General features: G+C 32.9%; 1 protein-coding gene and 1 long non-coding RNA gene across 6 annotated transcripts; one reads left to right on the forward strand and one right to left on the reverse strand.

Annotated features, from left to right (window-relative positions):
* Window positions 1–1,079: 1,079 nt before the first annotated feature.
* LOC129924520 (uncharacterized) lies at window positions 1,080–14,221 on the forward strand. The gene is made up of 3 exons (XR_008776478.1): window positions 1,080–1,215; window positions 10,774–13,164; window positions 13,969–14,221. It is a non-coding gene; the product is annotated as an uncharacterized LOC129924520 (long non-coding RNA).
* LOC106073752 (zinc finger protein 62 homolog) lies at window positions 1,930–25,483 on the reverse strand. 5 transcript variants are annotated; one of them, XM_056019623.1, is made up of 9 exons: window positions 25,257–25,483; window positions 21,922–22,059; window positions 17,846–17,925; window positions 13,487–13,598; window positions 12,254–12,330; window positions 11,740–11,949; window positions 9,432–9,611; window positions 8,749–8,839; window positions 1,930–5,165 (listed from the first exon to the last, which is right to left on the reverse strand). In XM_056019623.1, exons 2-9 carry the CDS (start codon window positions 22,031–22,033, stop codon window positions 2,317–2,319), a joined length of 3,711 nt encoding a protein of 1,236 aa, XP_055875598.1. In that variant the 5' UTR covers window positions 22,034–22,059; window positions 25,257–25,483; the 3' UTR covers window positions 1,930–2,316. The 5 variants fall into 5 exon arrangements, with proteins under 5 accessions (XP_055875598.1, XP_055875597.1, XP_013089835.2 ...); XM_056019622.1 differs by lacking the exon at window positions 25,257–25,483 and adding an exon at window positions 23,329–23,812; XM_013234381.2 differs by lacking the exon at window positions 25,257–25,483 and adding an exon at window positions 23,034–23,236.

Consider the following 25,483-nt stretch of genomic DNA (forward strand, 5'->3'; position numbering starts at 1 on the left):
ATATATAAGTTCTTTATTTCTCTCACCTAAAGTATGACATGCTTTTGGATATAAGTATTATTATTCATAAGTGACTTTTTATGAAAGCTAGATTAAATCTACTTTTGACAAGTGTAGGGCCTCCACCTACTTCCATCTGGCCCTGAAGACAGTAAGTGTACTTTCTAGGGCAGTGTACTTATAAGGTTGTTGATAAGCATTTATTAAAACACTTTGTTTTCACATAGAATGATAAAGCATTTATAAAAATTTCAATATATGACCATTTAAAATTTTGTCATTTCTTCTAAAAGGAAATATTAATGCTTCACTGCTAGTCACTGTAAGCAATCTTTAGTAAGAAGTTACATAACACAGATTACAGAAGATGTAGTCAGAATAGAAAATTGCTTTCATTAGAATAACATACTTAAGAATAATAATTAATATTTCTATCATTACATTTTCTTGTGAACTGTACATAAAAACTTCCACAAAACGATGAAATCTTTCACCTTTCCACCAATACATTTCATCCAAACAATCTAGACAATGATCAAACATTTGATCAAAAACTAGCCTACCTGAGCCAGTACTACAAGGTATATGTAAGATAAATGAAAATATGGGCAGATGGTTTCAATTAGTGATGCAGCTAATCAAATTTGCATAACACTAAAAGTCTGGAACAGATGGAACAAAGCTGGGTTCTGGAATGGGAAGACAGTTTTCTTCACGACTTTCACATAATGTTTTTCTCTTACCAATGATGCAGTCCAAGGAAATACACATTTATTACTTATTTTAATCTACTTTGTTTACTTGTAAAGATGAAACATTTTCAAATTTATAAGTTATTATGAATCCAAAAATGACAGTACAAAAAAAAACATGAATAACAAACTACATTACTTTTATTTTAAGAAATTACAGTACAAAAAAAAACATGAATAACAAACTACATTACTTTTATTTTAAGAAATTAATTAATAAATTATAGGCTACCAAATGATTAGAGGTCTTGATAAAACTACCTAACATGGGGCTGCATCTAGATTGCAAGTGATTTTCAAGAACAATAGAGAAAAAAAAGGATGGGTGAATGATGTCTAGGTGGGAACCAGTTTATACTTAGCCACAACATCATCAAGAAAAGTTGGCCTGATATTGGTCAGGATATAGAGACATGTCATTGTCCAAGGACCTATTTTTTGGCTAAGGGACAGGGAAAGCTAGGTAAGCAGCATTGCTTCTCTTGACCAAAGTTACATAGAAATATGTAGAAACAAAATTACACCTTAAATGTACATGCAATAATGTGCTGGTATTATAAATGACTATATAACTACAACACACATGTTTTTTGCACCACAATAGTATTATTTAATTCAGCTGCCAACATAACATACACTTATATGCCTTTATTTTGTATTTTCAATGTTAAAAAGTTGCAGCTTACCTGAAAATATCCAGAAATGATGACTCACTGTAATTTTTATCACTGAAATCATATTTCTAGTAAAAAAAAAAATACAACCAATGAATAGCATAGAGTAATTAAAGATCCAATGCTGTTTTTCTTTTAACCTAGTAACCTTCATAATGTCAGTAATAATGTGAAATAAAATAATGTCAGGAATTGGAATTTCATAATTATTCTTGAATGGATCACAAAAAAAAAAAAATGTAGGGCTATATTTGCACATTTCTCATGCTGCATTGAAAAACAGTTGCTATTTTTGGTCAAAACTCACATTACACATACCATTAAAATTGTAGTCCACCCACCCCAATCACCCTTTGAAAATAATCAATGCACACATTTTTTTTAAATCTTGAAAGTTTGTTAATCGTACAGTGATACTCATAACTTAAAACATATTTATGCCAAATTCTTTGCTAAAAAAACAAAATGTAGAACAAAAATTGATTTGATATTGAAAACAAAAATGTGGCTGTACTTTTATTTTTACTTCTTTAGGCCCGTATTCAAAACAACTTTGATTTGGACAATGATCTATAAATACAGAACATAACATCAATTTTTTTTGTTTATACAGGATTAGAAGAAATGATAGTGCTTCACATTATGTCAGAAAACTAAAAACAAAGTAGCAATAATATATAAAACACATTTACAAATACAAAAAAAAAATCCAGCTTAATAAAATACTTAGAAAAAAAACAACAAAGATAAAGACACATTTCTTAAGCTTGGTTCTAATCATCATCATCTACTTTGAATGAGCGTCTGTAATTTCTAAGATAGAATTAGATTCATTTATGGCTTATTATTTCTAAAGACAATAGTTGTTAGATAAATATAATGTAATTCTTTTACAATATGCATGCATATTTTTTATGTTTGTTCAGACGGTACAACTCAGGAAAACCTTTGTGACACACATCACATTGAAATGGTTTTATTCCAATATGCATACGCAAATGCCTTTGCATACGATATGCATCTGAAAAACTTTTGCCACATATTTCACATTTGAATGGCTTTTCTTTTAAGTGAATAAATTTATGTTTTTTCCAATTAGTTTTGAAGGTGAAACGTTTGCCACACATTTTACATTTAAATGGTCTTTTTCCAGTATGTTTAAATATATGACTTTGCATTTGGTATGTATTTGAAAAATGTTGACAACACATTTCACATTTAAATGGCTTTTCTTTTAAGTGAATGAACTTATGGTTTTTCAATAAACTTTGAAACTTGAAACCTTTGTGACATATATCACATTTAAATGGTCTTTCTCCAGTATGATCATACTTATGTCTTTGCAAATTGCGGAATAGTCTAAACTTTTTACCACATTCATCACAGGAAAATGGCATTTGACCTGATTGTAAACATTTTTGTATCATCAAAGTGTCTGCAGTTATACATTTTTGACCACATTCTTTACAGGGTTGTAGTTCTTGTGTATGTTTCAACTGATGTTTCTTCAAAGCAAATAATCTTGTAAAACTTAGACCACAAATAGTACATACTGGTACATAATGTTTTCCTGCATCTTTTAAACGTTTGTGTTTTACTTTGGTAGGAATTAAATCTATGTGCTTTCTATATTTATGAATTCTACAAGCATTTGGTTGCTTATAACCTTTACCACAGACATCACATACAAAAGGTTTTTCTGATGCATGTGTCAGTTTATGACTTTTTAATAAGCGTTGCTGTGTAAACGTTTTATCACACACATCACACTGAAATGGTTTTTCTTCAGTGTGTACAATTAAATGATTCCTCAATTGGTACAGCTCAATAAACTTTTTAGCGCACATGTTACATGCAAATCTTTTTTCTTTTAATTTGAAATGTGTATGTGAATTCAAATTATGGGAACAGCTTTTACTATGTTGCTTTTCAAAACATGCATCACAGAGAAATGTTTTTACACCTGAATTTAACCCTTTCTGTATCCTCAAAGTGTCTGCCTTTCTAAATATTTTACCACATTCATCACATGCAATTAAAGTTTTGCTCAAATGTAAACTTTTATGTCTATTCAAAAAATGTATGGTTTTAAATATTTGGCCACATTCATCACATTTACATGGTTCTTGTGTATGCTTCAGCTGATGTTGCTTCAAAAATAATGATCGTGCAAAAACTTGACCACAAACATCACATAGAAATTGTTTTCCTGTGTCTTTTCTATTTCTGGGTCTTACTTTAATAGGTTTAATGTCTGGGTGTTTTCTAAGTACATGAATTTTACAAGAGCTTGGTTGCTTATAACTTTTGCCACAGACATCACATGCAAAAGGTTTTTCAGATGAATGAATCAGTTTATGATTTTTCAGAAAACGTAACTGTGCAAACTGTCTGTTGCATACATCACACTGAAATGGCTTTTCTTGAGTGTGCATAAATAAATGTTTCCTCAAAACAAACATATCTGCTAACTTTCTATCACACATGTTACAGGTAAACTTTTTTACTTTCAATTTAAAAGTTGTGGGTGGATTCATATAGTAGGAGCAGCTTTTATAATGTTGTTTTTGACCACATTCATCACAAGGAGAAGTTGTTTTGCATGAATGTAAACTTTTATGTAATTTCCAAGTTTCTATCTTTCTAAATGTTTTACCACATTCATCACAGGTCAATGGTTCTCTTGTATGTTTGACCTGGTGTTGTTTTAAAGTAGATAGTCTTCTAAAATGTTTCCCACAAACATTACATACCTTTACATAATATTTTCCTATTCCAGGAGAACCTCTGGGATGTATTTTGGTAGGAATTGAATCTTTGTGCTTTCTATATTTATGTAATCTACAAGCACTTGGATGCTTAAAACCTTTACCACAGACATCACATACAAAAGGTTTTTCTGATGCATGAGTCAGTTTATGACTTTTTAATAAGCGTTGCTGTGTAAACCTTCTGTCACACTCATCACACTGAAATGGTTTTTCTCCTGTGTGTGATAAGATATGTCTCTTCAACGTGTACTTTTCTATAAATTTCTTACCACAAAAGGTACATGAAAATCTTTTGTCTATTAATAAGTGTGTGTACAGATTCAAAGAGCAAGAACTGCTTTTATTGTGTTTTTTTTGACCACATTCAACACAAGGAAGTGGTTCTTGTGTATGCATGAGTTGATGTACCTTCCAAGAGTATGATTCTGAAAAAGTTTTATCACAAATATTACAAAAAAAACGTTTACCTTTTCTCATGTTTTTTAAACCTTTTTGTCTTACTCTTTTCTGTATTAAATCTTTGTGTTTTCTATATTTATGACTTCTACAAACATGAGTCTGCTTAAAACCTTCACCACAAATATTACATACAAAAGGTTTTTCTGATGAATGTATCAGTTTATGACTTTTCAGTAAACGTAGATGTGTAAACTGTTTCTCACACAAATCACATTGAAATGTTTTTTCTCCTGTGTGTGTAAAGACATGAGTCCTCATTGACTGTAAGTCTGTAAATGTTTTAGCACACATATTACAAGCAAATCTTTTTGTTTTTAAATAGCAAGCACAGCTTTTATCACTTTGTTTGCTAATTTCACACTTCTCAGAGTCTGTTTGAGTGGTGTCTTTTCTTTGGCACATGTTTATAAGATTCCAATAATGTTCTGGATGTTGATGTTTCAGATGGGATTCAATGTAAAAATGAAAACTGACAAAAACCAAGGGACAGAAATTACAGTGTAAATCACCTGAAATCAAAACAATAAAATAAATTAGCTCTGTGACTGATCTTTTGCTTTAATTTTGTTTATTCTAGATGAAATTTTAATACTAAACCATCACTTGCCCTAGTACAGCAAAGTGGGTTTTGAGTTAAAAATCCCCTACAAGGGGGTTTTGAGTTTGAAACCCCATACCATACCAGGGGGTTTCGAGTTTAAAACCCTCTTTAAAACTCCAGCGGGGTTTGAAGCTTAAAAATAAATCTTCAAAATAAAAAAATAATAAATTCCCAATCAAAATGCTATGAGCGTAGCCAAGCCTATTGGGTGTTTGAGTTTAAATTTCCCTTCAGAGGGGTTTGATGCTAAAAAAATACCTCTTCAATATAAAAAAAAACAAATTACACACTAAAATTCTTTGAGCGTAGCCAAGCCAATGGGGGGGTTTTGAGTTTCAACTCGTCTCTTCCAGATGGCTTTTTTAAAAGTTTAAAACCCCTCAAGATAGTTTTGAGTTTAAAACCCCCTACAGAGCGTTTTAAGCATCTCTCTTCAATATTATTTCTAAAGCAAACTACAGTCACCAAATTCTATGAGCATAGCTAAATGTGGTTTTGAATTTAAAAAAAAAATCCAGATATATTTAAGTTTAAAACCCCACAACAGATGATTTTGACGATAAAACTTCCCTTTTCGATATAACATCTAAAGCAAAATAGTCACCTAATTCCAAGATCGTAGTCAAGAGGTTAAACATGTCTACCAGTGGCTGGGCTCCATTAATAAAGTGCAATGAAATAGAAAAGCACTAAATGTGGCTCTACAAACATGGCTAAGACGGATTTTAGGAGTCAATTATAGAGATCAGATCTAAATCAAGGAAATCCTATGCCGAAATGGGAGTCAACCCCTTAGTAAGGTTGTGACAGAGCGTCGCATGAGGTTTGCGTGACATGTTCTCCGACAAAAAAAAATGAATAACGCAAAATAAGAGTTGCGATGACATCCTAGTACAACTTGGCGCCACACTTTCATGGAGGTCCTCAGAGCAGGTGGGAAGAGGCTTCAGACATTGCAGTGACAGATTTTTGTGGAAACAGCTTGCCAGCTAATGCGCCGAACGGCGCAGGAGGGTCTAAGTCAGTAAGAATAGCACATTAGGTTTTTGAAATAAAACTTTATAATAGCAAAATAATGCACTGTAGGTACCTCAGATATGCATTTAGTTGGCTTTCATTACCAGAAATAAACTTGGCGGCGGGCGGAGCCCTGGGGGAGCTCTCAGCGCTCCCCCAGACCCCTTGCTGGAAATGGCAATTAGTCTACAATTTTTTCACTAACTCCAGGAAGAACTTATTCTAGGGCACAATAAATGTCTTCCAAAAGAATGAAGGGTCAGAATGTAATAGAGATTAATTATGTACACACACATCCATCCATACAAGCATATATTTTGTCCCAAAAAAAAAAACCTGGCTACGCCCATGACCATTATACTAGAAGTCAATATGTACTTAGAGCTTCCAATATTTGTAAAACCATTATACTAGAAGTCAATATGTACTTAGAGCTTCCAATATTTGTATAACCATTATACAGCTATAACAAAGGAAGTATCTGTAGTTCACAACAATCTTCTACATCCCGACTTTCAAACTAAATTGAGTTTCCACCATTTTCTTAAGATCAATGGTATAGAGTAGAATTCATTTAAGCCAATCTTTTTGGCTTGGTAAAGCACACACATTTTAAGAACATCCTGGCAGACCCCATTCAACTTGTGTACAACAACTCAAACATAAGTTTACCTATGATAGTACATTTATATTTATATATATATATGTGACCTCCTTCAGTTGCAAAGGGACTATGGAGCTTCTCATAGAAATCAGATGAATGCCTGGGCATTTGGGTATTATCTATGGTCGGAACAATGTTACACATAGCAGTCCCCTCCCCCTCTTGATAGTGTTGACTTGTAAAAGTACAAACTCATTTGTCTTCTTTTCCTTCTATCTGATACCCAGCAGTTTTCTGTAGCATGCAAGCTAATAGTACTCTTCCAGAGTTTCTTTCATAATATAAAGTTTCCCTTTCAGACCTTGCGATATATAGACCAGAGAATGTTAAGGTCATCTGTTTCTGTGGCCAATAGTTAACATGGGTGTCATGTGGCTCTCACAATGATCAACAGCCTTTACTTTTCCCCAGCTAAATTCCATTAGAGTTGGGTGGACTCAGGCGCCTAAAAATCCTGAAATTCAAAATTCCAGTCTTCACCAAGATGTGAACCCAGGACCCCACGTTCAGAAGCCAGGCGCTTAATCACTCAGCCACTGCATCCTCATATATCATGATACCTTTATGCTCCAGAAATATGTTAAAAGGAGAGAATGCATCCTTGCCGAACTCTGGATGTCCTAAAACTTTCTCCAATTTGGTTGTTCAGAAGTACTGAGATGTTCGCATTTTGATATAAGGTGTTGATAACATCGAGGATGTTTTTATTTATGTTGAAGTACATCATCACTTGTCACATGCCAATCCCAGTCAATAAAAGCTTTTTTGAAGTGTACGATGTTGTGTACCAGTTTCTTTTTGGTGATAAAGGTAGTCTGATGTTAAATATTTGTTCAACAGTGCTTCTACCTGCTTTGAAGCCTTCCTGCTCTTCCGAAAGGACATACTTGGTTTTTCTCTTGAGTCTGTCGAGAATTATTCTTTAACATTATCTTCCTTGAATGACTAATCAGACTTATTGTTCTATAGTTTTGGCATATATATATTATATATATATATATTAAAAATTCTTGATTTTTTATGATGTAACTTTCAAGGATATAAAATAAGCAATAAGCAAATAAGAAATACATATCGATCTAAACATTATAAACATGATTTTAGCTTTCACATGCTGTATTAAATAACAATTTAAGCCTAAAGATATGTGTACTATAGTATTGTAACAGCTCTCATTTTCCAGGCTCTCTGTGAACTGCACAATACGACACTACCAATTGAAAGAACTTGAAAATTCAGGGCTTCAAAAAAATGTCACACTTTCATGTTCAGTAAATAACAGCCAATACTGTTTAATTGGCAACATGTAACACTGACTGTACGAATGTTCTGCCATGGATATCTAAAACGTTGTATAATCTCTTAACTGTTGTAGCAAGAACTCTTCCTGCTTCTCTGTACCTTGCTGAACTCTGTCGTAATATACTGAATCATTGATTGGAAAGTTGTGACTCACTCAACTCTGATACCTTGCTGAACTCTGTCGTAACATACTGAATCGTTGATTGGGAAGTTGTGACTCACTCAACTCTGATACCTTCGCTCTCTAGATATGGTCTCAAATGGACTTCTAGAACTGGAGAAAATATCACTCAACCCTTCTGGGTGGCCACCTATTTCTGATGTGACTGGCCTGAGTACTATTCACAACACAGATCCTTCTCAAACTGTCCTGTTGTCTTATCAGTCATTCTATAATTCACAGGCCAAAAAGTGTGCAGTGCAGGGAGGTGCATTATAATGTCTACCAACAAAGAATGCAACTATTTCCCCTTTTAGGCCTGCAACTAAATTGTGAATTAATTGTTACCTTTCTGATTATCTGCTTGTTTTTTCTTGCTCTGTTCTGATTTCTGTAGAGGGATGCCCAATAGCTTAGCATAGCTGTCTCCATAATATACCTTCAATTAATTATTTGTTAATACTATTTTTAATGATGATCTTCAACAAAACAGTGTTTAGTTCAAAAACAAAACAAAAATAATAGTTAACATCCTAAACAAAATAAAAGCAATAACCAAGACAAGACAAAGCTAGAACCACAATAATGACTGAATAAGCAGATGAGCTTGGAATGTGGTCAGAGTATTCCAAATGATCCTAACAACAACAAGATAAATGCCAGCTACAGTCTAATCAATAAAACACCCTCTGATAATAGAGATCTACGGGATCTAAGGCATCAATACTAGAATAGGAATCATAGCTCTGTTTTATTAACCGGCAATGCTGATTACTCAATTTCAGGAAAAAACAATAGCCTCTTATAAGAATGTTTAAAATGATCATCATCACATTTGTACTTGGTAGTTATAATGAAGGTAAATTTATTGTAGATAATGCATAAATCAGAAGAGCCTAAATACTTTGAGTGATACAAGCAGTTATAAATAGATTGTAACTTTACTAAGCTACATCTGAAATAGGATAATAGTAGGCTACTAAGGACCAACTAACTAACATGAAATCTTCTAGGAAAAATAATGCACCTACCAGAATCTCTGTGTTTGGCTGTATAGCTTTATGAGCTATAAAGTAAATGTGTCCTCTGTGTTGATAAGCTTGTACAGATTGTTCATCTTCACTTCTGGAACAGTTAACAAATCTCATCCAGTTTGAGTTGCTGGGATCATCAGCATTAACAAAATGTGAAGCTTTACCATTTTTGTAAATCTGCAAGGTACAAAATAAGAATTGCTGTGGCAAATTTTTTTTTTTTTATTAATTTATGTATTAAAATACACATAAAAACTGTTTTAAAAAAGTTTTTTTAACAGGCTAACAATATATGGCTTACAATTTTGTGCTTTTTTTTTTTTTTTCATAATTAAAGCCACTTTTAAACATTTTAGACTGTCTCACATATTCATGATTGGAAATCACTTTAGCTGCTTTTTTCTTGGTATAAAGTAGCCTGTTGTAGAATGAATGTATGCAATATTTAAAGACTTTCAACCTAGAGTACTAGTACTGCAAAACCCCCTTCATTCACCCACCCCAACACACATTTCATCAACAATTAGCTAAGGACAATTACAAATGGTAAGATTTTGTACATTCTCATCTAATACTAAAATGAAATATATCATTGTGAAAAAAAATTAATTTGTACAATGTATTATATTAGTTATAATAAATTTTTTTTTTAAAAAAGCTACACATTTGGAATGAGACATGTTGAGTTCTTCTGGGTCTTATTACTGCATTAAAAAAGGTTAATACAAACATTGCATTCTTTTGTGATAGTAGTTAATGGCTGACGAATAATCAAAAGATGTTTGTACACAGAATTTCAAATATATTAAATAGAACCATAAAAACCTTTTCTCTTTCAATACAGATCTAGGGACTAATAGGTTTAATTTTTCATTATACAGATTTTTTAAAAATATATAGAATAAAAATAAATTAAAATAAATTATAGCTTTTATATAGCGCTACTTTCATGCTTATAGCATGCTCAGAGCACTATGGTCCAATCTCATTTGTGAACCAGTAGGTGGGAGGGTATCTGGGAGACGGTTTTCTGTGCTGCCTTTAGGCGCTCAGTAAACACAACTCTGCTCGAGTTGGGTTTCGAACCACAAGTCCCCTTCATAGGTAGCCAAGCCAAGCCAAGTTAGAGCTTACTTGGCCTCTTGACCATGCTTATATTTAATAAAAGCTAGAGTTCAGACAAGTTTCATATTGTTTATGGAGGTTTTCTTGTTTTAAATTTCTGTTTGTCACATTAATTGAAGTGCTTACACATGCCCAGTTGTAGTCAAAATACTATGCGATTAACAAATGTAAAATAAGAATAATTAAAATTAGCACCTTTTCCCTTTCAATACAGATCAAGGAACTGGAACTGGTCATGGCCATATTCTTATATGCTTGCGAGTCTTGTACGCAGAGTGCAAAGAGGAGGATCCTAACAATGAAATTTAGATGCTACAGAAGGACCCTAGGTACAGTATTACATTTAAAGAATGCATCAGAAACAAAGAGATTAGAGATAGGGTTATAACAGCATTTGGACCCCTTGAAGACCTGCAAACTATTGTAAAAAGATGCAAACTAAAACTCTATGGCCATATTACAATGTCATGGCTCGCAAAGACCTTCCTTCAGGGAACCAAAGCAAAAGACAGAGAGAAATGGAGAAAGACAGTCAACAAATCTTGCGTGGTGCCCCGACAGACTAAGGGATAGGTGAAGGTGAATAGGTTTAGCTTTTCATTATGACCATACAAAAGAACAATTTTACTTTGTTCTCTAAATGATTTAATAATCTAAGGAATAATGGCTGACAATATCAAAGTTATTTAGTGAAGTGAAATACAAAATACTGCATGTTGTTAAGCACAAAACTCCTAGGATAACTTTCTTTTTTTTTTATATTAAATATGTTTTCTTTAATCATTTCTCATACTCTACACAAATTTACATTTTCTAGAATTTCAATCTCAAATCAATGAAATTAATGGAATCAACCCACAATAAAAGTAATTGAATTCATTTGCAAATCTTAAATCAATGAAATCAATGGAATCAAATGACTGTTAATGAAGTAATGTAATTCATTTGCAAATCAACTTTCTATACTTGCCAGGGTATTTAATGTTACACTTAACAATCAAAGAACACAGATGCATGCGTAAGAAATCTATTAGTGTTGTCAATTGGTATGGTTGACCAAATACCACACGGCCAGGCAGATATCCGATGAGACAATTGATAAAAATTTGTTAATCTGTTTAAGCATCCTTTAAATGTAGAACAGTTGACCAACATACAATCTCAATTAAAATTAAATTACCTGCCAACTATAGCCAGATTTATGGGCTTCCATTTTATTTGTTACTATTTTCCCCAAATATGGTCCAAATCTAGTTCTTGAAGGAAAAAACTTAGTAGCAAAAACACCTAGTCCTGCCTCTGGTATTTCTGAAGACTTTATAACTAGTCCTTCTGGTAATGTCTTCTTGCTATAATCTTCATCCTTACCTTTCCTACTATCAGAAGGAACCTACAAAGATAATAAAGTAGACTAATATCCTGATAGGAAAAAAATGGTATAATATTTTTATTGATTGAATTTATACAAGTTGAGTTGGAACAATAAAAAACAAAGCTTTGAATTAATACTTAAAAAAACAATAATTACATTAGGAGTGGTAGATGTAGTTGTTATATAAGAGGTATATAATGAAGATAATAACTTCATTTTCAGGAATTTTACTTTAAAGTAAGAGTGGTTCATCTATTATAACATTTAGCCCTTAAATACTGCATTGGTTAAGATAGGCATTTAGAAAGATTATATTTCTTACCACAGCATCTAAAACAATGTTGAGTCCACCATGTTCTGGACAATCACCGACATACTCCAAAAAACATTCTTGACAAACTGCAAAAACAATTTTGATGTCTAAAATGGTGAAAAAATGTTGATGTCTAAAATGGTGACAAGTACTAATTCTAGGAAGCCTGGAGTTAGCATAATAATAATTAGCTTGGTTATAATTAAGTACATGGAGATTAGCTATTTATGGCCTAAAAATACATGATGTCTTTCAGTTGCAAAACGACCATGGTTCATCTCATAGAATGCCAGGGCATTAACTATGGTCAGAACGATATTGTCCACACAGCTGTTCACACCTCTCCAAGCAGATGATGTCTTCAAAGGAATGGCAATTACAGTTTGGTGCCAGCAGCATCGCAGGCTCTGCCAGGGTGTTGCAAACTGCCTAAGGGTCTCTACCTCCTGATTTTTCCTCAAAATTGACCCCTCCCCCCAAAACCTTTCCCATGTTTGGATATAGCTGCAAGGCAGCAGAGGTTTGAATTTTTACTTCTCCTAGTTGGGTAGACAGCAAGGGCTGTCTTATTGCACAAAACTTACTGGTTTAGGCCCCAGTTACTCAGCTTCGCCCCTTCTCCAGTTAGTGAAAGTTCCACTGGACTCAATATCTGAGACACATGTGAAGGCCAGGAGTAGAAGAGCCATGCCATATGGATGCATTTTAAAGATAATGGAATGCTTAGGTCAATTTCCACTTTCAGCAATAACAATGTATGGAACCATATGTATTGCAATAAAAGACAACATAAAAGAATGGACAGGCCTGCTATTGAAAGAGATTCTATCCAAGGCAAAAGACAGAGAGGAATGGAGAAATATAGTCAACAGATCTTGTGTGGTGCCCTAACAATCCAAAAGACAAAGGGATAGTTGAAGGTGAGGTGAATACAATGTTAATATAAAGAAGTAGTTTTAATATTTTGACCTCGTATGTTCTGAAATTGATTTCCTTTTTAGTATGCTTGTGAATATTTTCTATAATAATTGAAGATAAGTAAGTCTTCTAAGTTCTACATGTAACATGATGGCTGTGAAATCAATTCCTCGCCTAGATAATAAGCTACATTTTCTAAACTAGAGGTGCTACATGCACAGCCTTGGCTGTTACAACATACTTTGAAGATAACAACAGGGCTAACTTTCTACACAAAAAATTGACATTAAAACCAAAAACTTAAAAAAAAAATTCTCAACATACATATATAATCATCTTCATCAGGTAATGCTATGCAGCCGGTGTTTCTAGAGTTTCTTAGAGAATACATCTGTGTTTTTTCGACATTCTCACTTGCAATAGTCTTATTTTCCACCTTGTTTGGCAAAAATGATAAAATATTGGATTAATGAGACTAAAGTTGGTACACACTAGATTAAATAAGATTTTTTTTTTCTAGCTATATGTTATGTTATTTTTTTTCACTTGCTATTAATTCTTAGAACTAATTAGCTGAAGTGTAGCAAACATAACTGATGCCCAGAGATCCTAAGAAACAAAATATAGTCATTTAATAAATATGATGCTGTCATAATGAAAATATAATACAAATGATAGAATGTAATCAAACTCAAAACTTCTAAAATATATTATTAGTCACTACTTAAATTAGATTCTAGAAAAATGCTATATCATATTTATGCAAAATATTTGTAATGTTTTAGATTCAATTTCTTATCTTTAAGGATTCACAGTTAGAAATAAATCTTGACATATTAGAGAGAAGTGAGACTACAAGGTCTGGACAAACTATAAAGGTGAAAAGTTTTAGATTTAATTTCTTATCTGCAGTAGAGTTAACATCTTGCAGTTACAAATTTCAACATAAAAGTACTGTTTTATTGAAATGTGTAATACAAAATTCACTATAAGTTTAATTTTTTTTTAAGAAACTGTTGTTATCACTTCCCTTGTTTAATAAATTGTCAATGTCCAGTAAAAATCCAAATTTGAAATTAAAATCCCTTTTATCATGTGATCATGTACTTATTTCTTATTGATCAGTGTTAACCTGCAATGAATGGTACCATGCATCATGTCTCCATATGAATACACCTGTGTATTATGCCTTAGGCAACAAAGACGCATCATGGCACTGTGTACCGTGTGGGTTACCTCAGTTTACATCAGGACTGTTTGATTCCTTTGATGCGGACACTTCTAACCCATACAACATCCTAAACACCATCCCAAACCAAACTCACCAACCACTAGCCAGATCCACTCCTGTTAAACCTAAATCTACTAAAATTAATACAACAGCCTCACTAAACAAACCTACTAAAGAAGTAATACCAAAATACCTTAAAACCTTAGTAATACATTTTCAAAGCATTAGGAACAAAACAGCAGACTTAGAAATTTTGTTAGAATGTGAGAAACCAGACATAATTGCAGGAACAGAAACTTGGCTACATCCTGAAATTTATAATGCAGAAATTTTCAATAGTAATTATGAAATTTTTAGAAAAGATAGGGCTGATAATCATGGAGGAGTGCTTTTAGCAATAAAAAACACTCTTATTGCAGAAGAAATTACCTTACCCAACTCAAAAAATATAGAATCAACATTTTGTAAAATTAATACCACCTCAACATCCCTAATAATAGGCAGTATTTACACACCACCAAATTCTAGTTTAGAATACATGCAGGAACTATGTAATCAGTTTACTACACTTAAAGAGACTAATAAAAATGCAGTTTTTTGGATTATGGGTGATTTCAACATTACCTGATATAAATTGGAAAACACTAACCATAGATAAACACCAAAACCTTAAAGACATAAATGAGCTTTTCATAGAAACTCTACACAACCTAAGTTTAGATCAAATCATTAAAAAGCCAAATAGATAAAACAACACATTAGATCTCTTCTTAACCAACAGACCTGGATTAGTAGTTGATTATGATATTATCCCTGGTCTATCAGACCATGAGATCATAAAAATACACAGTCAGATAAAAGCAGTAGCCAATACAAAACCCAAAAAAAAATCTTACTCTGGAATAAATGTAACCTAACACAACTACACCAAGCTGCATTAAACTTTCAACAAACATTCTTATTAGAAAAAGACATTAACCAACCAGTCGATGACCTCTGGAATTTCATTAAAAACCATCTTAAAAGCATTGTAGAAAATCATATACCAACTAAATACACATCAAACAAAATAAATAAATGATGGTTTAATAATAGACTAAAGAAGCTTTGTGAACAGAAGGAAAATATATATAGAAAATTTAAAGAAACTACTAAGGCAGAAAGAGTTTACAAAAAGTATATAAAAATTAAACACCTAACCCAAAAAGTAAGCAGACATGCAGAGTGAATACATAAACAATGTAATATCTAAAGATAACAACAAAAACCTATGGTCATACATAAAGTCTAAGAAAATGGAAACAACAGGCATAGCGCCATTAAAAGATGAACATAACATAATACATAATGATAATGAAACTAAAGCAAACATCCTAAACAAATACTTTGCATCAGCATTCTCAGTCCCAGGAGACAAAGACATATTACTTAATTTGAACCAAGTAGACAACATAGAAGATATAGTAGTACAAGAAAATGGAATCCAAAAACCAAATAAAGCATCGGGACCTGATGGTATTCCAGCTAGATTACTCTAAGAACTAAGCAATGAACTAGCCCCAGTGTTCAAAATACTCTTTCAGGCATCGCTTAACCAGGGCAGAGTACCAAAGGACTGGAAAGAAGTTAATGTCACCCCCCTATTTAAAAAAGGAGAAAAATCTGACCCAGAAAACTACAGACCAGTATCACTTACCAGCATCACATGTAAAATCCTAGAACACATATGTAGCAACATCATAAACCACTCAGATAAACATAATGTCCTCACCCCATACCAACATGGCTTTAGGAAATATAGATCATGTGAAACACAACTAATAGGACTAATTGATGATTTTTCAAAAAGGTTTAGATAATAGTGAACAAATAGATGCTATCTTACTAGATTTTTCCAAGGCTTTTGACAAAGTTCACCATCATAGTTGGCTTAAAAAATTAAAATATTTCGGCATTAATGGTCCACTGCATCAGTGGATTAAAGATTTTCTGATAGGGAGAGAACAAACTGTAATAATAAATGGCTCTAAATCAACACCAAAAACAGTAAACTCAGGTGTACCTCAAGGAACAGTCTTAGGTCCACTACTATTCTTAATTTACATAAATGATTTACCAAATTGCATTACTTCAGGAACAAAAGTTAAATTATTTGCAGACGATTGCATAATATATAGAACAATAAAAACAACACAAGACACAGATATTTTACAAAGAGAATTAGATGAATTACAGAAATGGGAATCAAATTGGAGCATGTCTTTCCACCCAGAAAAATGTTAGTTGTTAAATAATTACAGAGAAAGAGTTAATAATTCTTACTGTAATGGTAATATGACAAAAAATTGATCTACATATGTGCTAAAAAAAAAGTTACCATGACAATTGTTTTAATCAAGCTACAACATTTTAAATAAATTTTGTAATATTATTTTTGATAGGCCTATGAAAAAAAACAAAGAAAATAAATAAATAAAAAGTAGAGCTTACAATAATCCAAACTGCTAACAATTTCACTGTCTAGATTCATATATATTATTTCTGTTCAGATTGACATTAGCATTATTTGAAAAACACAGCCCATTGTTTCCAGCACAGTAATTAGCCAACACCAGATATAGTGCACATTGTAAGTCTTTAGTAAAACTAAAACTAACATAATTGTTACAATGGGATTGTACAAATGACATGGTGCAATTGTAATTGAAACTGATTTAAAAAACATTTTACTTTACTCTTCAGAAAAATGTCTGACCAATTTATTTTTTGAAATTAAGTTCACCAAAGTCCTATCTAAATAGTCCCCCAATCTACATCTTTACCCTTGTATCGAGCCATCTAATCTATTTTTAGGTTATGGAAAATTCAAATGTCTTTGCTTTAAACTAAATAATTTTAACAACGTCAAATTAAAGCCTTGATGCGCCATTACATTAAATTCTCGAACATACAAACAAACAAATTTATTTTAAACATTAACTTATGCAAATTACCTGTCAAATCTATGATTAGTACCCAGGGTATGGTGCAACCCTTTCTCTCCCCAATTCACTACTCCACTGCTAGGTCAAAAGACTACAAATAAGTTTTCTAAAATGTGCCCTGTTTTATGTTTTACAACAGCCTCTATGGCTTATTAAATATGTACCAATCTATCTTATACTGCAAGCAAGACAAACAAGACAATGAAATGTACAAACTAGTTAGACACAAAATAATATCTGTTTATATTAAAGTAATTTTTTTTTTAACAAAATTCATTAAACACAATGGTAACATAAGTCAAGGTCAAATATAAGTCAAAGTCATAAGAGTCAAATGAGAATATTATATGAAAGTTAGACACTGAACAAGTATTTTTAATCTAGTTGCTAATAAAAGTGATTAAATGTAACAGAGATTTCATAAGCTAATAGTAAACTATTCAATTGAATGTGAAAGATAAAACTTACTTCTTTAGAGGGTTTTGGAGACTGATGTTTTTGACTTGATTTACTCTTTCGCACTAATGAAGCCAAAGTCTTTTTTTTCCCTTCATGAAAATAGAAAATAGACAATACATATAATGTGTTGTGATGAGAGAGACAAAAATTGCAAAATTTTTATTTCTATTTCCAAAACTGAAAAATTAGAAAACACTTATCATAACTAGAAGCCTCAAAAAACTACTCTGGAATCACTAATTAGACTGTCTAGTGAACTAATGACGTCTATGATTCTTGCATCATCATTCCATTCACTGCCTCCTCTTTTGTCTATGCTCTAAATATAAATTCTATGCAACGCCTTCTAAATAAGTGCTGGTGTCAAACTATCTCAGTTCTGTGTAGAGTTATTTATATGTAAATGTGCACTGATAGTCCTGTCTTCATATTTTAGTATGTACTTTAATATCATTATTACCACTAGCAAACCATAATATATGGCAACATTCAAATTTGCATTCATTTCTTTACCGAATACCAAGTATTGATATTACTTGACAATTTTATTTCATGACAGGATTATTTTTAGAAATCTTATGACATAATTCCATCTCCATGTATATATATATATATGATTTCTACATCACTAACAATAGATTTATACTTTTCACTTCACAACAATCTTTGAATTCATGGGAAATGAGATCACTGGCGGATCCAGAACTTTTGAGTGGGGGGGGGGGGGGGCGATTTTTTTCCAAACCCTAACCCTAATGCCCAGTAAACCCTGTAACTATATGCATATATATGTATATATATATATATATATATATATATGAGAATTTTTTTAAAAGCAGCATTTCTCAACCTTTTTTTAAAAACAAAACAACTGGGGCATCGCTATAAGGTTTTAAAGTGGGGTTCGGGGCGAAGCCCCGACGACAAAAGCGTTTTCTTGCTTTTTTCACTGCAGAAAAGTATTCTCTTGACATTTACAGCTCCATCAATGGAGTTCGGGGCGAAGCCCCGCCGCCAAAAGCGTTTTCTTGCATTCTTCAATGTAGAAACGCATTCTCCTGACATCTACAACTCATTATTTATCAATGGAGTTCGGGGCGAAGCCCCGAAGACCAAAGCGTTTTCTTGCTTTTTTCACTGCAGAAAAATATTCTCCTGACATTTACAGCTCATTATTCATCTATGGAGTTCGGGGCGAAGCCCCGCCGCCAAAAGCGTTTTCTTGCATTCTTCACTGTAGAAACGCATTCTCCTGACATCTAGAACTCATTATTTATCAATGGAGTTCGGGGCGAAGCCCCGACGCCAAAAGTGTTTTCTTGCATACTTCACTGTAGAAACGCATTCTCCTGACATCTACAACTCATTATTTATCAATGGAGTTCGGGGCGAAGCCCCGACGACAAAAGCGTTTTCTTGCTTTTTTCACTGCAGAAAAATATTCTCCTGACATTTACAGCTCATTATTCATCTATGGAGTTCGGGGCGAAGCCCCGCCGCCAAAAGCGTTTTCTTGCATTCTTCACTGTAGAAACGCATTCTCCTGACATCTAGAACTCATTATTTATCAATGGAGTTCGGGGCGAAGCCCCGACGCCAAAAGTGTTTTCTTGCATACTTCACTGTAGAAACGCATTCTCCTGACATCTACAACTCATTATTTATCAATGGAGTTCGGGGCGAAGCCCCGACGACAAAAGCGTTTTCTTGCTTTTTTCACTGCAGAAAAATATTCTCCTGACATTTACAGCTCATTATTCATCTATGGAGTTCGGGGCGAAGCCCCGCCGCCAAAAGCGTTTTCTTGCATTCTTCACTGTAGAAACGCATTCTCCTGACATCTACAACTCATTATTTATCAATGGAGTTCGGGGCAAAGCCCCGACGCCAAAAGTTTTTTCTTGCATACTTCACTGTAGAAACGCATTCTCCTGACATCTACAACTCATTATTTATCAATGGAGTTCGGGGCGAAGCCCCGACGACAAAAGCGTTTTCTTGCTTTTTTCACTGCAGAAAAATATTCTCCTGACATTTACAGCTCATTATTCATCTATGGAGTTCGGGGCGAAGCCCCGCCGCCAAAAGCGTTTTCTTGCATTCTTCACTGTAGAAACGCATTCTCCTGACATCTACAACTCATTATTTATCAATGGAGTTCGGGGCGAAGCCCCGACGCCAAAAGTGTTTTCTTGCATTATTCATTGCAGTAACGCATTCTCCTGACGTCTACAGCTCATTATTCATCAATGGAGTTCGGGGCGAAGCCCCGCCGCCAAAAGAGTTTTCTTGCATACTTCACAGAAGAAACGTATTCTCTTGACCTAAAACTCATTATTCATACTATTAAAAAAGGACCTTTTGGATAATGTTGTACTTGAAAAATATTCTAATATGAATTTATAGGTCCTTAATACATTGCAAAAAATCCGATTTGTTCCTTGAAAAGATAAGATACCCCACATATTTAGATTTTGGCTTTCAGGATCTCCGCCGAAAAAAAATTATTCGATAAATAATATTCATTAAAAGTATAAATTGTGAGTTATAGTCCCAAATTTATTTAACTAGAAAAATATCAGATTGGGTAAAGGTTAGAAAAAGGCGACTATGAAAAAATGATTTGGGTTTAGAACTCATCTCAATCGTGACTCTTATACTGAAAAATTTCGTTTGAATTCTAATTTTTTGAATGCAAAGTCTTTCTTAAAATAGTAATGATAAATTCATGTGAAATTACATAAACTCTGTCTGGAAATGGGAGGGGCGGTAGAGTGAAAACGATTAATCCTCGCTTCTTTAATAATTTCTGCTAAAGATTGCATTTGGCATTAAAGAATAGGGGTGTGGCGACTCGATATAAGAATTTAATTTATTATATATAATTTAGTAATTTCCTAACTGTAATACAAAAAGAAAAAGTATTGGTTTGTCCGATGGGGGAAAGGCGATTGCATGAATCGCCCCTCCCACCTGGTACAACCCTTTTTCATTTAAATTTTACTAATGATAAAATTTGAGATTAGAGTGTGGTACGACATAATATACAATGAGTCCATATATCAATATGTAGTTTATATTACATAGATATTCAACTAATTTTGTTTACAAACTATGATTCTCCATAAAAATAGGACCGCCCCCCCCCCACTCAGAGGGCTAGAGTGGGAAGGGCAGTACATGCAATCCCCCTCGCCCAACCTCACCGAAACGGCCAAGATACAAGAAGGCGAGCGACATAATATAAATCTATATATTAATTCAACTAATTTTGTTCACAAACTATGATTTCTCCATTAAAGTAGGACCGCCCCCCCTTAAAAGGTTTAGGTGGGAAGGGCAGTAGAGATAAATTGGCAAACAGGAAACGACATAATACAAAGATCGGTTAAAATATCAATAACAAGTTTTAATCACATAGATATTTAATTGATTCTGTTAGCAAGCTGTGATTTCTACAAAGAAATTGGACCGCCCCCCCACTCGAAAGTTTATGGGGGGGGGCGGGATTGATACCATCGCCCCCTCCCGACCCCACCAAATCGGCCAACATACTAGAGGGGGGGCGAAATAATCTAAAAATAGGTTGAAATATAAATAATTAGTATATATTATTAACATAAGTAATGAATTCGTATACAAATTGTGTGAATTCTATACTAAAATTCGTCCGCCCCCCCCCCCCGAAGGGGGGGGGGGGTCGGCCGAGTGGGGGGGGGGGGGGCGATCGCCCCTACCGCCCCCCCCCCCCCCCTGGATCCGCCAGTGAATGAGATGCATGAAACCAAAGTTCTCCATTTCTCCAGGCCAGAAGCCACCTACTATAGGTGTATCAAGAAATAAACCAGTTCACTCCTTCTTGTTGATTAAACTGCTTGATTTAGCCACCTTGTTTATTTATATATTTTTCTTCAAGTATCTACAAGAAGCAAAAGTCACAAAAGATTTCCTATGTATATTGTTGATAGTAGCATAATTTATATAAAGCAGATATAAAAAAATATTTTCTTTGTAAATTTGAATTCTCAGTAATTAATTATTTTAAAAAGTGCTCCATTTAAATCAGATATATTAATAACACAAACCTAAATGATTTTGAGATCTCTCTTTATCTGGTGTCCAATCTGAATCTGAGCCATCTGTATCTGAATAATGTAGAACTGGCTTATGATTTGAATCATCTTTCTTTCCCATCATAAACTCTGGTGGTTTGACTTTCAGACCTGAAGCAATAGATTTATGTTTATTGTTTATGTTTTTTTTTAATTTACAATTACTGAAATCTAACAAATTAGCTAAAAACATAAATATTATAATAAAATAAAATAAACTGTGATGCCACTGCCTGCATACCAATTAAACCACTTTTACATCAGACCTGAACGAAGTGGTCGTCTCCTTTCCATTAGGACTAAAACAGAAAGATTTAAGAACTCCTTTATCCCACTTTCAGTCAAACAGAGTTACAAGGTCATCTGTCATCACCCAGAAGTACATAGAAGTCTAGTTCATAAAGTGCTGGTTGTGAGTGTGTATGTGTTTTGTGTGTGAATGCTGTTCGTATTTGCATCTATATTGGTATTGTTACAGTAGTTACACTGAGGTGGTCAATTGTAGTCAAAGTCAAACTGAATTTCTATTTGTTTGGAGCAATAAAAATTATGTTATCTAATTTTATCTAAAATAGATAATTCATGAAGGATTCCCCAGCAATTTTTAAAAATTCCGACAAATTCTGTACATCAGAAAAAAGCTGCTTCACCTGCAACTCCACAGATTCAAGAGAGTAAACTCTCATCCTGTCTTTTATCATGACAATCAATCAGTGCACAGTGCCAGTGAGATTTAACTTTAAATACTCTATGAAAAACGTTATTGGGTTTACTCTTCTTTAAAACACTTTCTAATCAAACAGTTAGAAAAGTCCTCTCATATATAACCTTCTTTTTTAATAGCAAATAATCCATTGTATAGAAATATCTTTTGGCATTATTTGTATGATAAATAAAAATCTTTAAAAAAATAGTTAATACTAAATAATTTTTTCAAAAACACTGAAAAAGATTTTTTTAAATGTTAAGTCCAAAACAAACTAAAATTTAAAAAAAAACTATATATTATAGTCCTGATTATCACTGATTTAACCCAGTGACTTGTAACACTTTGTAGATTGCCACTAGAATGTGATAAAACTTACCTGCCCTTGTCATAGCCTCATAGTTTTGTTTCATGTTACTTAAATGTAATCTCTCATAATCTGGAATTTTTTCTAATTGTTCAGGTCTGAAGAATTACTTAATAGAAGTCAGTGTATGATCTAAGCTATTTATTTCTAGGTCCATGACTTAAAATGAATAAAAAAATTCAACATGTATAGCATAAAATGATATGCCTATAAATGAAAAGCATTTAACAATTCATTCAAATAAAAAAAAAATATTTAAAAAAAAAAAAGGTTATATACATGGATTGTAAATTTGGAATTCACTCACACAGAATATTTCTTAAATCAGAATCTAATAGTCAAATTTCTTCTGAGACTTGTAACATTGTTCTCTGACAAAAATAGGATCATCACAAGAGGTTTTGCTTAACAAAAGATGATATTATGATGGTCACATCCATATGTGTACTAAATGTATACTGAATGTCTGTGTTTCATTATTGCTGCACCAAAACGTTCTGCTTTGGAAATAAGTAAATACAGAGCATGCTAAGAATGGCTAAGTGAAAAAAATCCACAGTAAGAATAATTTACTCTAGAGAGGGGTAGTGAGTAGGAGACCACCAAATATTTATTGTCACGTAAAACTGGTCTGACCAATAGCATTGTTTGTCAAATGTTTTTCATGTTTCAGATGTTCCTTCAGAGTTGAAGATAATTTACTTCCTAATCCAAACCTCCCGCAGGATGATGGGGGATGGCAGTAGGCAGGGTAAAGTATGAACCCAGGACCATCAAGAAGTCCCAACGACTGTGCAGCGTGCATACTGCATGACCAGACGTGTAGCGTTGTAGTGTGTTGGTTATAAAAATCTTCTATAATATTAGCACTCTAAACATTTAAACCAAAAAGTAATGGATAAAAATGTGGAGTAAATAAAAGTATCCATTAATGATAAATTACTTTATAATAAACATTTCTTGATTTACATTTTTTTTCTAAATTTTTTTTTTTTACTTTTGCTATTGCTGCTTTTCCTTCAAAATAAATTAACATATTATCAGGACACTAGGACAAAAATGTATGGTGTACATACGTATAAAGAAAGTTGTGGCAGGTGATTTTAGTTTTCTGTTTAGAATAAAAGCAAGCAATAGAGATAGTCTTTATGAGCAGGGGTGGGAGGGGTAACATCAGTTACAAGCCAGATGAATAGCCTATTATGACAAAATGAATGACAAAAAAAAAGCAGATACTTTACTAATCTCAATGTGTCTGAGAATTTGTTAAGTAAGTGGTAAATCTTATCTAGGTCATCAAACAAGCGAAATACCAGTCTTTACTAGACACCTTACCAATCCACTGGAAGAGTGACAAGCAGAGAAGCCTTCTCAGAAAAGGAGATAGATCTAGATCTATATATAGATTTATAATGAGAATGTTAAAAATAACATGATATGGAAAGAAATGACCTGTATTAAGTGTGTCATAGATCTGGTCTCAAAAAACTCTTGACCGAATCTTGATAATGATACTATAGACTAGATTATAGAGATCTAGATTTAATATAAATATAGGCATTATAGTTATAGGTAGGTGTAATGTAATGTAGAGCTAGATCTTAACATAATCATAATCTCATGATCATGATGATGATAAGACAATAACTGAATAACATACTGATATTATAAATTATTATAAGGATCTAGATCCAGATTTATAGACTATAGTTATAGACATCTAGAATCTAATCTTAAAATCTACAATCTAGATCAAGTCTATACTTACTAATACTATACTATTTATTTTTATAACTATAAAAGTATAATAAACTTTATTAAATTTATAAACTATAACGGCACTACACATTTTTTAGAAATATCTCTAATTATCTATACTAGATTATTACTAATTAATTTCAGACTCTAGATGTATCATATAATCATGATATATTAATCTAGTGATATAGAATCTCTCTCTATATATATATATATTATATGTATACTGTAGATCTAGAGAGATAATCTAGTTGTATATATATATATATATATATATATATATATATATATATATATATATATATATATATATATATATATATATATATATATATATATATATATATATATATTATATAGATCTTGCATGCAGCATTGTTGCATATTTTCCGCCCTTAAGGTTTAGAAAAATCTGGCAGCTACCACCACAATTGTGGCACAATAGTCATTTGGTCCCTGTTTAAAATTATAACTCACCTTGCAAGACTTTAAGTCTCTAGATCTAGAATATAGTCTAACCTTATCGGTTGTTTATTATATAGACTATGAGACCGAATGTAGAGTCTGCATTTATTACAGTCAATATAAAATTTAGTCTAATTAAATTTGTGTAGAATTTTATTCTTGAGTAGATTTAGATCTAGATGTAGAATCTAATTTCCTTGATTTCCCACCGGGCAAGCACACTGACTAGATCTATCAGT

The sequence above is a fragment of the Biomphalaria glabrata genome, chromosome 2 (assembly GCF_947242115.1).
Source record: "Biomphalaria glabrata chromosome 2, xgBioGlab47.1, whole genome shotgun sequence".
Lineage (NCBI taxonomy): Eukaryota > Metazoa > Mollusca > Gastropoda > Planorbidae > Biomphalaria > Biomphalaria glabrata.